This window comes from Mobula birostris, chromosome 4 (genome assembly GCF_030028105.1).
Source record: "Mobula birostris isolate sMobBir1 chromosome 4, sMobBir1.hap1, whole genome shotgun sequence".
NCBI classification, from domain to species: Eukaryota; Metazoa; Chordata; class Chondrichthyes; order Myliobatiformes; family Myliobatidae; genus Mobula; species Mobula birostris.
Genome location: NC_092373.1, coordinates 51658985 through 51674890, shown reverse-complemented (window position 1 = coordinate 51674890; position 15906 = coordinate 51658985). Strand labels below are relative to the sequence as shown.

At 39.9% G+C, this 15906-nt stretch overlaps 1 protein-coding gene across 10 annotated transcripts in view; it reads left to right on the top strand.

Annotated features, from left to right (window-relative positions):
- Positions 1 to 15906, top strand: part of LOC140196330 (inactive N-acetylated-alpha-linked acidic dipeptidase-like protein 2) — a 993804-nt gene that overhangs the window by 818737 nt on the left and 159161 nt on the right. For all 10 annotated transcript variants that reach the window (XM_072255337.1, XM_072255335.1, XM_072255333.1 and 7 more), the window contains one exon: positions 15672 to 15818. In XM_072255337.1, coding sequence (XP_072111438.1) covers positions 15672 to 15818 — 147 coding nt within the window. The remainder of the gene's footprint in view (positions 1 to 15671; positions 15819 to 15906) is intronic.

Below are 15906 nucleotides of genomic sequence, written 5' to 3'. Positions count from 1 at the left end.
TCATGGTGAATTGGCCATTTGGATTCCGAACTGGATTGCCCACAGAACCCAGAGGGTAGTAGCCAAAGGGACTCATTCTAACTTGAGCTCTGTGACTAGTGGTGTTTCACTGGGACTTCTGCTGTTTGTGGTGTACATAAATGACCTGGATGAAAATGTGGATGGGTTGGTTAGTAAGTTTGCAGATGATGCAAAGATTGGGTGGTGGTGTAGATAATGTAGAAGGCTGGGAAAGAATACACTGAGAAATAGATCAGTTGTAGATATGAGCGGAGAAATGGCAGATGGAGTTTAACCCGGCCAGATGTGAAGTGTTGCATCTTTGTAGGTCAAATGTAAAACAGTACACTGTTAAGGGCAAGATCCTTTACAGCAGGGGTTCCCAACCTTTACTATGCCATGGATCCCTACCATTAACCAGGTTGGGAACCCCTGCTTTACAGAGTTGATGAGCAGAGGGATTTTGGGGTCGAAGTTTAGATCCCTGGATGTGTCTGCGCGGGTTGATGGGATAGTTAAGAAGGCTTATGGCATACTTGACTAGTTCAAAAGTCAGTAAGTTATGTTGCACCTTTATAAAACTCTAGTTAGGCCACATCTGAAGTTTTGCATACAGTTCTGGTCGCCTCATTAGAGGAAGGATGTCAAAGCTTTGGATACTGCCTGAATTAGAGGGCAAGTGCTATAAAGAGAGGTTGAACAAACTTGGGCTGTTTTCTCTGGAACAGTGGATGCTGATGGGAGTTCTGATAGAGACTTATAAGATTATGAGAGGAAAATAGAAGGATGTGGACATTATGGAGGCAGAAGGGATTAGTTTAGAGTATAGTCAATATTTTGGACTGAGATCCTTCATCAGGATTGATGAAGTGTCTCGGCGTGAAACGTCGACTATACTCTTTTCCATAGGTGCTGCCTGGCCTGCCGAGTTCCTCCAGCATTTTGTGTGTGTTGCTTGGACTTCCAGCCTCTGCAGGTTTTCTCATGTTAGGGATTAGTTTAGTTGGCCATTTGATGACAAATTTAATTACTCTGGCGCAAAATTGTTCCTCAGTTGTACTGATCTATGTTCTATCTAGAATAATAGCATGCAATCTTAAAAGCTAAGCTTTTAACTGGATGACATCCTGGCACAGCAATTCTCTGATTTCTGACTGGACATCATGGCATAGGGGGTTGAACAATGGTTGTAGTGGAGGTTCACTGGTAACACTGATGTCATTGCTCCTGGTTGCAGCCTCTGTGTGAGCATGCATGAAAAGCGAATTCAGTTTCACATGCTATACCCTTTTAACCAGTGCCGATAGATTAGATTAGATTATGGGAACACTCAATCCTCTTTTATTGTCATTTAGAAATTGATACATGCATTAAGAAATGATACAATGTTTCTCCGGAGTGATATCACAGAAAACAGGACAAACCAAAGACTAACACTGACAGAACTACATAACTATAACATATTGTTACAGCATTGCAAAACAATATCATAATTTGATGAAGAACAAACCGATGGATTCCCAAGTCCAGATAGCGGGTGGCAAAAGGGAGAAACTCCCTGCCATAAACCTCCAGGCACCGTCAACTTGCCGATGCCTTGGAAGCAGCCGACCACAGCCGACACTGAGTCCGTCCATCCAAAAACTTTGAGCCTCCAACCAGCCACTCCGATACAGCCTCCTGAGTGCTATCCTCTGCCGAGCACCTTCAACCTCACCCCGGCCACTGAAACACGCAAAACCGAGGATTTCGAGGCCTTCTGCTCTGGAGATTACGGTTACCACACAGTAGCAGCAGCAGTGAAGCGGGCATTTTAGAAGTTTTCCAGATGTTCCTCCATACTCTCACATCTGTCTCCATCAAATCAGAATTGTGCACAGTCCCCTACTTGATAGATAACAGATATCATTCATTCACTGGAGAGGCCGCGCGCGCCGCCATCTTCTCCTCCAATTATGCTTATGATCAATCCTGCTTAAAGTCAATTCAATTGCCTATCATCATTAATGTGGTGAATGACTGAACTTATAAGTTCATGACTCATCTGTGATTTCTTATCAGGCAGTTGTCAGGCAGTCTGTTGGTACTCAAAATCTAAAGTGGGAAGGAGATAAAGTTGGGAATAGGCATTTTTAATGTACTTTGAATTGTGGTTGCGAGACAGGCTTGTATGTGCCTGTCAGAATAAAAGTTAAAGATAACAGGTGTAGAGAACCTCACATTAAAGAGATATTGACCCCTTGTTAAGATACAAACAGAGGTGCATTGCAGGTATAGGCAGGTAGGAACAGGTGAGGTGCTTATAGAGTATAAGAAATGCAAGAGAACACTTATGAAAGAAATTTGGAGGGCTAAAAGAAGGCATGATGTTGCCCTAGCAGACAAGGTGATGGAGAATCCTAAGGGATTCTACAGATATGTTGAACAAAAGGATTGCAAGGGATATAAAGTTAGTCCTCTGTAAGATCAGAATGGTAATCCATGCATGGAGCCAAAAGAGGTGGGAAAGATCTTTTTTTTGCATCTGTTTTTACTCAAACTATGGACACAGAGTCTAGAAGTGAGATAAAGCAGCATCAACTTTGACCAAATAGAAATTACAGAGGAGGAGGTGTTTGCTGTCTTGAGGCAAATTAAGGTGGATAGATCCCCATGACCTGACAAGGTGTTCCCTTGTGCAGAAATTGCCGGGGCCCTAGCAGTGATATTTAAACCATCCTTTGCGACAGGTGAAGTGCTGGAGGATTTGAGGATAGCCAATGTAGTTCCACTGTTTAAGTGAGACTCTAAAAATAAACCAGGGCATTATAGGCTGGTAAGCCTAACATGAGAAGTGGGAAAGTTATTTTATAGGTATTCTGAGGGACCGGATATATGATTATTTGGATAGACAGGGACTGATTAAGGATCATCAGCATAGCTTTGTGTGTGGTACATCGTGTCTAACCAATCTTACAGAGTTTTTTGAGGAAGTTACCACGAAAGTGGATGAAGGCAAGGCAGTCCTTATTGTCTACATGGACTTTAGCAAGGTATTTGATAAGATCCCAGATGGGAGGTTGGTCAAGAAGGTTCACTTGCTTGGCATTCAAGATGAGGTAGTAAATTAGATTGTACAATGGCTTTGTGGGAGAAGCCAGAGAGTAGTAATAGATGGTTGCCTCTCTGACTGGAGACCTGTAACTAGCGGAGTGCCGCAGGAATCATCAAATTTGCAGATGACACCAAGATTCTGGGTGTAGTGGACAGCAAGGAAGACTATCAATGTTTGCAGCAGGATCTGGACCAGCTGGAAAAATGGGCTGAGAAATAGCAGATAGAGTGAGGTGTTGCACTTCAGTAATACCAACTAGAGTAGGTCTGATACATGAATGGTAGGGCACTGATGAGTCCGTAGAACAGTGATCTGGGACTACGGGTCCATAATTCATTGAAAGTGGCACCACAGTTTGATAGGGTTGTAAAGAAAGCTTTCGGCACATTTGCTTTCATAAATCAAATTATTGAGTACAGGAGATGGGATGCTATGATGAAGTTGTATAAGACATTGGTGAGGCCTAATTTGGATTATTGTGTGCAGGTTTGGTCATCTACCTACAGGAAAGATGTAAATAAGGTTGAATGAGCACAGAGAAAATTTACAAGGATGTTGCCGGGTCTGGAGGACCTGAGTTATATGGAAAGATTGAACATGTTAGGACTTTATTCTTTGGAACAAAGCAGATTGAGAGAACATTTGATAGAGGTAGACAAAATTATGAAGGGTAGGAACAGGGTAAATGAAAGAAGGCCTTTTTCACTGAGGTTGGGTGGGACTACAACTGGAGGTCATGGGTTAACGGTGAATGGTTTAAGTAGAACATGAGGGGAAACTTCTTCACTGAGAAGGTCACGAGAGGGTAGAGCGAGTTGCCTGTACAAGTGGGTGCATGCGAGCTCAATTTTAATGTTTAAGATAAGATTGGATGGTGGGGTTATGGAGGGCTATGGTCCCGGTGACGGTCGATTGGAGTAGGCAGTTTAAATGGCTTGGCATGGACTAGGTGGGCTGAAGGGGCTGTTTCTGTGCTGTACTTTTCTGTGACTCTATGATATGATTAGTGTTGGACAGATTGGAGTAGAGCAGTCAGATGAGAAATAGGAAGTATGATGTGTTGAATTGCCGGGACCGGATGAGGTGTACCCCAGGCTACTGTGGGACACGAGGGAGGAAATTGCTGAGCCTCTGATGATGATCTTTGCATCATCAATGGGGACGGGATAGGTTCTGAAAGATTGGAGGGTTGTGGATGTTGTTCCTTTATTCAAGAAAGGGAGTAGAGGTAGCCCATGAAATTATAGACCAGTGAGTCTTACTTCAGTCCTTGGTAAGGTGATGGAGAAGATCCTGAGAGGCAGGATTTATGGACATTTGGAGAGGTATAATATGATTAGGAATAGTCAGCATGGCTTTGTCAAGGGCAGGCCGTGCCTTACGAGCCTGATTGAACTTTTTGAGAATGTGACTAAACACATTGATGAAGGAAGAGCAGTAGATGTAGTGTATATGGATTTCAGCAAGGCATTTGATAAGGTACCCCATGCAAGGCTCATTGAGAAAGTAAAGAGGCATGGAATCCAAGGGGACGTTGCTTTGTGGATCCAGAACTGGCTTGCCCACAGAAGGCAAAGAGTGGTTGTACATGGGTCATATTTTGCACGGAGGTCGGTCACCAGTGGAGCGCCTTAGGGATCTGTTCTGGGACCCTTACTCTTTGTGAATTTTATAAATGACCTGGATGAGGAACTGGAGGGATGGATTAGTAAGTTTGCTGATGACACAAAGGTTGGAGGTGTTGTGGATAGCATGGAGGGCTGTCAGAGGTTTCAACAGGACATTGATAAAATGCAAAACTGGACTGAGAAGTGGCAGATGGAGTTCAACCCAGATAAGTGTGAGGTGATTCATTTTGGTCGGTCAAATATGATGGTATATATAGTATTAATGGTAAGACTCTTGACAGTGTGGAGGATCAGAGGAATCTTAGGGTCTGAGTCCATAGGACGCTCAAAGCAGCTCTGCAGGTTGACTCTGTGGTTAAGAAGGTGTACTTTGTATTGGCCTTCATCAATCATGGAATTGAGTTTAGGAGCTGAGAGGTGATGTTGCAGCTATATAGGACCCTGGTCAGACCCCATTTGGAGTACTGTGCTCAGTTCTGGTCGCCTCACTACAGGAAGGATGTGGAAACCATAGAAAGGGTGCAGAGGAGATTTACAAGGATGTTGCCTGGATTGGGGAGAATGTCTTACGAAAATAGGTTGAGCGAACTCGGCCTTTTCTCCTTGGAGCGACGGAGGATGAGGGGTGACCTGGTAGAGGTGTATAAGATAATGAGAGGCATTGATCGTGTGGATAGTCAGAGGCTTTTCCCAGGGCTGAAATGGTTGCCATAAGAGGACACAGGTTTAAGATGCTGGGGAGAAGGTACAGAGGAGATGTCAGGGGTAAGTTTTTTACTCAGAGAGTGGTAAGTGCGTGGAATGGGCTGCCGGCTATGGTGGTGGAGGCGGATATGATAGGGTCTTTTAAGAGACTTTTGGATAGGTACATGGAGCTTAGAAAAATAGAGGGCTATAGGTAAGCCTAGTAATTTCTAAGGTAGGGGCATGTTCGGCACAACTTTGTGGGCCAAGGGGCCTATATTATGCTGTAGGTTTTTTATGTTTCTACGAAAGCATGGAAAACTCAAAAAGAATAGATAACGCACTCAGTTAAAAAAATGGAATAAATTGCTGTTGCTTGTTGATGGTGCGGTATATAGAAACATCCACTAGGACATCATGTTGGACCAATGAAAGGAATTAGTCTTTCAAACATTCGTTTTAGCAGTGGCAGAGTCCTACTGTCAGTCATTTGACTGAAGTAGACAATCTCTAATGACCTATGGGTATTGGAGAAATCCTTCAGAGCACAGTAACGAGCCAAAAAATTTGTTCTATTTTCCATGTATCTGGGCTTTTCTGGAGCTGGTCTGTTTTCAAGCTTGTTCCTGTTGATTTTTATTATTAGTTGTAAAGCAGAGGAAATCTCAGCAGGCGTGTACTTAAATGTAAAGCAACAACTCTTAGTTTCCTTGTGTAAAACGTTAACAGATGCACTCCACAGGAACTCCTTGGTTTGACAATATGAAAATATATATGCCTCACTCAACTGACTCACTCTGGGGCTGCACAAAGGCATATCTATAATTATCTACTGTGTGCTTTTAAACAATAGATCTTATTTGAAGTTACAATAAAATGGCCAAGTGTGTTGTCATTCAACCTTCCCACCCCTCGTCCCCCTCTCTCATAATTACTGTAAACATTTATTCATATTTGTCAGTCCAATCATTGATCTAGATCAATCTTTCTAGCTTCACGCTGTGAGAGAAGATTGATTTGCATTCCACTTGCTGCCCACCATGGCTAGTGCAATTATTCATACAAGTATGTTACATAATAATAATCTAACTGAACAATTCAGAGACTAATACAGAGTGCTAGACTCCAATGATTAGACTATTAAGGAATCAAATCACAACTCTTCAATGTAATATAATTCAAGGATTCATTGGGGTAATTTTAATGTGATATCTGCTTGGATATTAATGGAAAAAAGGTGGAATACTGGAATTAAAATCTGGCCAGCATTGTTCTGTTAACTGAAGTAGGGTGTAATATTGTGATCTATTCATTTCTCCCTAGTTACTCCCCCAATAGCTCTGGCAAAACTTGGATGAAGCATTTTGAGACAGGGGTTGACAGTGCTTACAGGGTATTTTGGGCAGATAAGACTTGCCTTTTGATCCTTGTTGGGTATTGCCGGTTTAAACTTGAAAGTTTCAAAGCTATGAGGCAGGTGTTACCAAGTACCTGACACAAGTGTGTAGATGTTGTCCTCATGTCTGTATTTCTATTCATTGCTCAGAAATTTTATGTAAAATTTGAATAAATTTATCTGCTTAATAAAAGAAACAGTGAAATCTTGGATACTTTAGGTACTCTCCCTTTATTTTAGTCTATTTGGCTGCGAGCATTTTGACTTTGCACTTCATTTCACTTACTTGAATAATAGTGGCTAAAGGGAAAGTATTAAATCAAGAATTTGTCCTACCTGACTATATTTAGTTAGAGCAAAATGCAAACTTCAATAAAATTGGGCAATAGTCTTTCAGTTTTATATTTAAAATTATTGTTGTTGAAATAAATACATTCTAATTTTCATCTATGCTCCAGTGAAGAGTGAAATTTCATCATGAATAAAAAAAGAGTCAGACTTGTACTTGTCACAAGCTTTTAAGTAAGAAGAGGTTAAAATTCAAAACATATCAAGTATTTTCAACAGAACAATGAAAGCTGTAGAAACAGCGGTTAAAATAGGTTAGGTTCAGTAGAATCAAGTCAGATCGTACTGAATGGCAGTGCAGGTTTGAAGGGCCGAATGGCCTACTCCTGCACCTATTTTCTATGTTTCTATATCTGTGAAGTTAATATATATGAATGGCTGGGGTTTAATCCTCAACTACCTCCTGCAGTGGTTGAGCGGTTAGAAGAGCAGAGGGAAAAAAGGTGGTACTTTGGAAGCTAATTAAAGATTTAAAGATTAGCATTATTTCTTACGTGTACATGGAAACGTCAAAACATACAGTGAAATACGTCATCTGTGTCAACAACCAACACAGGATGTTGTGGGGGCAGCCTGCAAGTGTCGCCGTGCCTCCGGTGCCAACCTACTAGCACTAATCCTTGGAACATCGGAGGAAGCCGGAGCAAACTCATGCGGTCACGGGGAGAATATGCAGACTCCTTACAGACAGGAGTTAAACCCCAATTGCTGATTGCTGGTACTGTAAAGCATTTTGCTAACTGCTACCATAAGACATACAGTAGGAGCAGAATTAGGCCATTTGGCCCATTGAGTCTGCTCTGCCATTCGATCATGGCTGATTTATTATCCCTCTTAACCCTATTCTCTTGCCTTCTCCCCGTGACGTTTGACACCCTTACTCTTAAAGAATCTATCAACCTCCACTTTAAATATACCCATTGACTTGGCCTCCACAGCAATGAATTTCACAGATTCACTCCCCTCTGGCGAACAGTAGCTATGCCACTGTGCCACCCATTTGATCTCCTATTTTAATCTGAGGTATTTTAGCTGTTGAATATTTTAATTGCTGATACCTTGAAAGCAACCAAGGAAACCAACAATAAATGATATATTGGATTGGTTGATGCATAGCTGTTGACAATTATTCATTAGATATTCTAAGTGTTTCCTTCTCTTTTTACTTGGCTGTTTCTTTGCATGCTGGTGGTTTTCCTGTCTGAGTTTGTATTGCACATAATCAGCCTGACTGGGCTTATTTTGGTTCATTTGCCTTGATGTACAACAACTTTAGCTGTAACAGAAGGCAGACCCTTGTGAAATTTAACAAATCACATTGCGTCCCGTGAACATTTTGAACTTTTCACCGTTTATCCCCAGGCAAGGTTTTATCCCATGCATTGTGAAAGTGACAGATATATATCTAATAAAAAATGTTAATTTATTAAGATTATGAAGGTTTAAAACAACAGACTACTAAAATTCCACTAAATTAGAATATACAGTACATTGAAAGAAAACTAAATAAATTGAGTTTTTAAATAACTGGCTGGTTGATACTATCTAAGTTGATGATACTATTTATTTGAGAAAGGTTATCTGTAACATAGGTTAACAAAGCTGGTTTTGCTTCCAATTCTGCCCTTAAATCTGATTATGACTGCTGTCTGCGTCTTAACTACATCTGCCAGGCAGTCTGTATTCTTTCTATCTTTGCATAAAAAGCTTGTTTTCTGTTTTGTAATCTAAACCAAATTGTGTTTTGATGGAAAAGGCTCCAAATCTGAATGAAGAAATGTGTTTTCTGATCACCTGTGAACATCAGAGCTCTAATCCTAAGGCCATCATCTGTTTTTTGGACCCTTACTAGAGGAAATAGTTGTTCTCTCTTTATTCTATCAATACCATTAATCTCATTCAGCATGTCAATTGTTCACCTCTTTACCTTTCATAATGCTTCAAAGGGCATCGTATTTTCACATTTCTAAGGAGCAACACTTATTGAATTAAACCTTTGATGTGTTACTCGTCATACTGGTTGTCCTATCTTCCAAGGAAGGTCTATTTTTTTATTAACTCTAATGATTTATTGAAGAGGAAAGTTAAAATCGCTGATGCACCCTTACAATTCCATATATAGTATATTAAGAATTCAATAACTGAGACCATTCTGTACAGTGCAATATTTGACAAAGAAGTGATAAATATTAAAATGTTATTTTTAGATCCACTACTGAGTAGTTAAAAAAATGGAAGATAACCAGTGCAAGCAGTTTGAAATTGTTTGAATGTTGGCTTTGTGATTTAATGGTTTTCTTACCATTAAATTCAATTTAATGCAGAGGTATCATAAATAAGAAATTAACCCCTCCCACTTTAAATGCAGGCCCTCTAGTGTTTACTCTATTTATGCCTCATAATATTATAAATCTCTGTCAGGTCCCTCTCAGCCTCTGCTGTTCTACAAAAAACAACTCAAGTCCAACCTCTTCTGACAGCACTTGCCCTCTAATTCAGGCAGCATCCTAATAAACCTCTTCTGTACCCATTACAGAACCTCCACATCCTTCCTTTGATAGGGGAGGGGACCATAACCGAATGCAATACTCCAGATATGACCCAATCAGAGTTTTTATAAAGCTGCAACACATAACTTCCTGCCTCTTGAGCTCAGTGCCTCAACTAATAAAGGCAAGCGTGCCATTGACCTTCTTAACCACCCTATCAATTTGTGTAGCTGCGTACAGGGAACTGTAAAATTGGACTTGTTGATTCTTCTGCTCATCAACAGTGTTGAAGGGTCTTGCCCTTTACGATCTACTGCCTCTTTCCATTTGATCTGCCAAGGTGCAACACTTTATATTTTGCCGGGTTAAACTCCATCTGCCATTTCTTCACCCACACCTATTGCTGATCTACATCTCGCTGTATCCTTTGGCAATCTTCTACACAATCCACAACATCACCAATCTTTGTATCAGCTGTGAACTTACTAGCCTACCCATCCACATTTTCCTCCAGGTTATTAACCTGCATTATAAACAGCAGAGGTCCTGGTGCAGATCTCTGTAAAATACCACAAGTCATTGACCTCCAGCCAGATTTAGTCCCACTGACCACTTCTCTCTAATTTATTTGGGCAAGCTAATTCTGAATTCAAATGGCCAAGTCACCATGGACCCCAAGTCTTTCAATCTTCTGAATGAGCCTATCTTGATAACCCTATCAAATGGTTCAGTTGCATGGAATTGTAGATCAATACAGACCCCCTCTGTCCTTCTATTCCATTACACCTCCTTATGAGCTACCATTCTTCATAGTAGTCCTCTGCTGGTTTAACTTTCCAAAATGCATCACCCTCCACTTATCCATATTAAAATCCATTTGCTACACCTCAGCACACTTCTGTAACTGATCAAGAACCACCTTTCATCTATGATAACCTTTTTCACTATCAACAATGCCTTCTAATTTGATGTCATCTACAGACTTAGTGATGAAGCCTCATGCATTCACTTTCTTAATCGAAATATTTTTTAAAAAAGCAAACAAAAGTTGTAGATGCTGGTACACTAAAGTAAAACTCAAAAATATTAGTTGGAATATTGGTTATAATTTCAGGCAACATCTAAGAAAAATGGAGGGATAGAACAGAAATAACATTGCAGGTTGATGAACTGAGGCAGATTCCACTTACTGTCTAGTTACTGATCGTAGCCTGTATGGTCTCACAGAACAAGATAGATAGATGGATATACTTTATTAATCCCGAGGGAAATTTGGTTTCATTACAGCCACACCAACCAAGAATAGAGCGTAAATATAGCAATACTAAAACCCCCAACAATCAAACACCAAAATGCAAACTATGCCACATGGAAAATAAGTCCAGGACCAGTCTATTGGCTCAGGGTGTCTGACCCTCTACTGGAGGAGCTGCACGTTCGATGGCCACAGGCAGGAATGACCTCCCGTGCCGCCCAGTGTTGTATCACAGTGGAATGTGGCCGAAGTCAAACAGTAAAAAGTTCAATATCCAATCTGCAAACACGTTCCTCGATCGTAATATGCCCCAGATTGCACCATCTGTTGTTAACCAGGACAGTAAGCACCCAACTCCTTTACGCTTACCACTCTCAGTGCACTTCCGGTCAGGCAGAACGGTTATTACCCACCGAACTCCTCTTCTCCAAAAGTCTTTGTTGTCTCGACCCTATCCTCTTTCCTCGACTTTGTGATCCCCCTCTGCATCCTCTGTGTGTTTTCCTCCGGATTTCAGCAAGGGTGTCCGCTGCTCTGCTCGCTAAACCGGCCAGCATTTGCTGGTCTGTGGAATACACAATGCGACCTTGCTTCTGTCCCATGTGTCGGGATGTAACCATTTCCAGCGCTAAAAAAAAACTCAAATAAAACTCAAACAAGCACAGCACTGAGGCTGATAAGGTATTGTGGCTCATATCACGAGGGAAAGATGTGGTTGGGGTACAGCAGCATCCAGCCCATTATCAAAAATGGCCATCACAATGCCAAAAATTACCAATTAGCTCTGTGTCCTACTTTGGAAAGAATCATTATTTAGTCAAATAAAGCAAGATTCAACATATGGAGAATAATTACAAAAAAGTCACAATTCAGTACGTTTTGAATCAGGCAAAGGCATTGTGGGAAGGTCAATGATTAATGTACAGAGACACTAAAGTTAATAACAAATGTCATCCCATAAATGTAAACCCTTTTATGAATTTCTTAATGACTTAGAAAATAATGGACTGCCTGATAGAAGCAGACACAAAACAGACAAAGGAAATTTATTCTCAGGCTGAAAATTACAAATAACTAATTATTTACGAGAAAGAATATTGGAATGTCTCAATTCATCAGGAAGAGAAGAATTGAGCAAAGGTATAACTATTTTAAAATCTCCAGATACTTGCCTCTATGTAAAGCAAAAATACTACAAGATACTGACAACTTGAATGAAGAACAAAAATTTCTGGAAGCACTAGGCAGAATCATGCATGTTTGTGGAGAGACACAAAGCTGTCATAGGCCATTCATCCCAACTTGTCCGTACCAACCAAGTTACCTGTCAGTTAGTCCCAACTGCCTGTGTTTGGCCCATATACCTCTAAAACTTTCCTATCCATGGACCAGTCTAAATGTCTTTTAATGTCAATGATCAGAACACAGAGTACTAGAACTATTTTCTAAATAATTTAGATTAGATGTGTCTGAAATATCCACTTCTCCAAAAAATAAATTGCCTCCATTTTAGTCCTATTGATTAAAAAAACAAAGGCATTGTTATTATAAAATGGGGGAGGGGCACAGGGACAGGGTGGATGGGTGGATTACCAGTCACACCATTCCTTAGATAAGTGATTGAATCCTTTACAGGTGGATTTGAGCACATGAGTAACTCACAAAATAAAAGCAGATCTTAACAGTGGAGGTAGCCAAAATTAGTCCTACTTTACGAATTTATCTCAGCATTCCTCTCCACCATTGCTGATAATACTATGTGGGCCTCTGATTAATGCTCAGCATTACATCCCATCCCACCGGGCCCAGGTCCAATTATTTTTCCAACCCTCAGAGCCTCATCTTATGATTCATGGTCCTCATGCAACCCTTCATAACATCCTCTCTCACCGAACAACCTGTGTCCTCTTCCCTTTCCATGATCCTTAACCTACTCATTATCTGTAGAACTACAACAGGGAAAGCCTTGTGTACTGATACCTTTAAGGCCTTGCAGAGTGCCACACTGATACGTCATTTTAATGCAGAATAATTTCCAGCTAACAACCTCTTAACTTTGTTTGATGCGCACTAACATTTTAACAGTGCAGTGCAATAAGTTAAACCAAGAGAACATCAAAGCTAGGTGCAAATTACAGGAAAAAAAATCAAGTATATTGTGGAAATTGATTTGCATTACCAGGTCACTCACAAAAGCAGCTAAAAAGAGAGTTAAGATTATCTTCAGGTACATCATGACAATCTTCAACAGTTTCAGAGACTGGAACAAGTTGCTGATTCACAAGAAGTATGCATTCCAACAGGAAGAATTTATTTTACAATTTAGTTTAAACACTATTCAATATTGATAAAATGAGCTTCTAAATATAAATGATCTGAGCTCCACTGTTGCGAAATTGAAGAGCAGCTCCTTAAAATCATTTTTTTCTCTTCTGTCAGTTCTGCTTGTAATAGATCTCATAAAGGTTATCAATAAGACATAGTTTATCATCAAACATCTTCAAGTTGGGACACAGCAAATAAGCATATATTTGTAAAAATGAATTTTTAAATATGTTCAGCTTGTTGGAATTGAGTTTGTGAGCACTATCGAAAATTGAGAGGGTAACGAATTATCTCTGTTAATATCTAATTGGCCTGAAGGAGACTTTCCACTTCGGGAAATGTATGCTTTATAGATTTGCAATAGGAGTAAAATTCCTGCTTGCTCTCTTTTCCTACATATCATTCTCTAACAATGTATCAAAGTCAAACTTGAAAAGGATAGGTTATGCTTGATGGGAACAGTTTTGTTGCTCCGACTGCTGCACATCTCAGATCACCTCGTGAATTTTGACTAAGTACAGGTATTTCAATATGCGGGTATCCGTCTATGGAAATGAATTCTATTATCAGATCTGTACTAGTAGTGTACGTCTCCAACATTTTAGAGTGAATATAATAAAGTCCTTTCAATGTAAATGCATGAATAAAAAGTCTTAAAATCATGTCTGACATGGTTGTTGTAGTATGTGTTTGAAAGTTTCCAGATGCATTGAAACTGAGTAATGTGATACAGGCACAGTTAATGCCTGTGCATAATTATTAAGGCCCAGATATTCTATCGGCTATTTGAATCAGCATTTCTCCAGTGAAATAAAATATCTGACAACTTTAGTTTTCAGAGTGTTGGGAAAACAAATATAGCATTTCTAAATTCCAAGCAGTCTTAAGACACATCTAAAACTCATGGAGGATTCCTATCTTGTTTAAGATTTCCAGATTACAAATGATTTCTAAAACACAAAGGATTTCCAAATCACAGGTACAATTCCTATAAGCTAAAATGGCATACCCACAAGCTGCAGATAAACCAGTCATTCGTCGCAGAAAGCAAAAGCAGGCGAATGGATTCCAGTTCACCCTATGTTTCTATCATTCTTTTTGATGTTCCTCGACAAATCCTAAAAAGCTCTTCATTTATATACAAACGTCATTTCTCTGCTGCTTGGATGACGTCACATGCGTGATTTTTTTTCAGATAGCTTTGAACGCATACGATCTAAAAGCTTCTTGAGACGAAGTTCCCAATTAATGCTCTGAAAATGATTCTCTTGAGTACACAACCCTCCGAACTATTAACAGATCTGCTATTTGATATGCTGTGACTTATGGTCTTACCACTTATAAGCCCGTGCCTGAATGTTAGAATCACAATCAGATTCTTCAGCACACCATGTCCATGCTGACCACTGAGTACCTATACTAATTCTACTTACCACTGTTGTTACATTGCTGACTATACCTCAGTGATTCATGTGTCTGTCCAGGAGCTTCTTAAATATTATGGAAGTACCTGCCTTCACCTTCTCAGACAATATGTTCCAGATTGCTCCCACCCTCTAGGTGAAAAACTTCTCCACACATTCCCTCTGAGTATTTTTCCTCCTCTTATGCACCCTTGGTTTTCAGGGGCATCTCCCATGAGTCAAAGATTATTACTATTTACCCTATTCGTGTGTCTCTTAATTTTTGCATACCTCTATCAAATCTCCCACAGCTTCCTCCAAGGGAAACAAATACCGCCTGTTCAGTCTCTCCTCATAACTGAAACATTCCATCATGGTGAACTTCATCTTAGTAACATTCTGATGAATTTTCTCTGCATTCTCTCTCTCTTTAAATGCCCTTTTCCAACAGTGTGGCAGCTAGAGGCACGCTAAATAGATCACTTGTCTGGATGTTACTGCATGCATCCATACGATGACAAGTTCATGTTAAGAAAGGTTGTAACACTTGGTCAGACATTTGCTGCCTTGATATCAAGGACAGTCACTCTCATCTCACCTTGCTTGGTACATTAAACAAAGGATATTTTGGTCTTTGTACTCATTTATATAATAATTTGCCTGTAGTGCCCCCTTGGATTAAAATGGAATGACTGCTACCTGGTAATAGGTTAGAGAATTTATAGCGCAATATGTTCGATGTTTTCTTATTCCTTGGTGTCATGGCACATTCTGAGTTTTTGTAATCATTAGAGAAAACAGCAGTTTTCATTCCCTGCGTAGTCTCAGATGATATATTGGTTTAATTCACAAATGGCCATCTATTTCTTCAAAAAAAAGCCTTGGTGGGCTAGAGGGTCTGTCCTTCAGGGATTCAGAATTCATTGTTCCCTTTGAATTATTAACATAAAATTTGCAATTCCTCACACTTCTGTAATTTCTGCTTGCATTTACTGTTTGACAGATTCTAGCATTAAACTACATTCTCATTCTGCTGATTTATTTAACAGATATTTTCTTCAAATTGCACAAGTCAAGAACAGTGTTCAGAAAAAAAGGTCAACTCAATTCAGGTGGAAGGAAACGGTGATTTCTTCATAAATCATCTTGGAGTGCCAACTGTTCAATTTGCATATCAAGAGACAAGAGCATCATTGGTAAATATTCTTTTTTGTGTTTTGATTTGCACTGTTTGCTGTTTTGGAAGTCAGTTTATGCAATTTCACAATTTTGCTAAATGTGTTG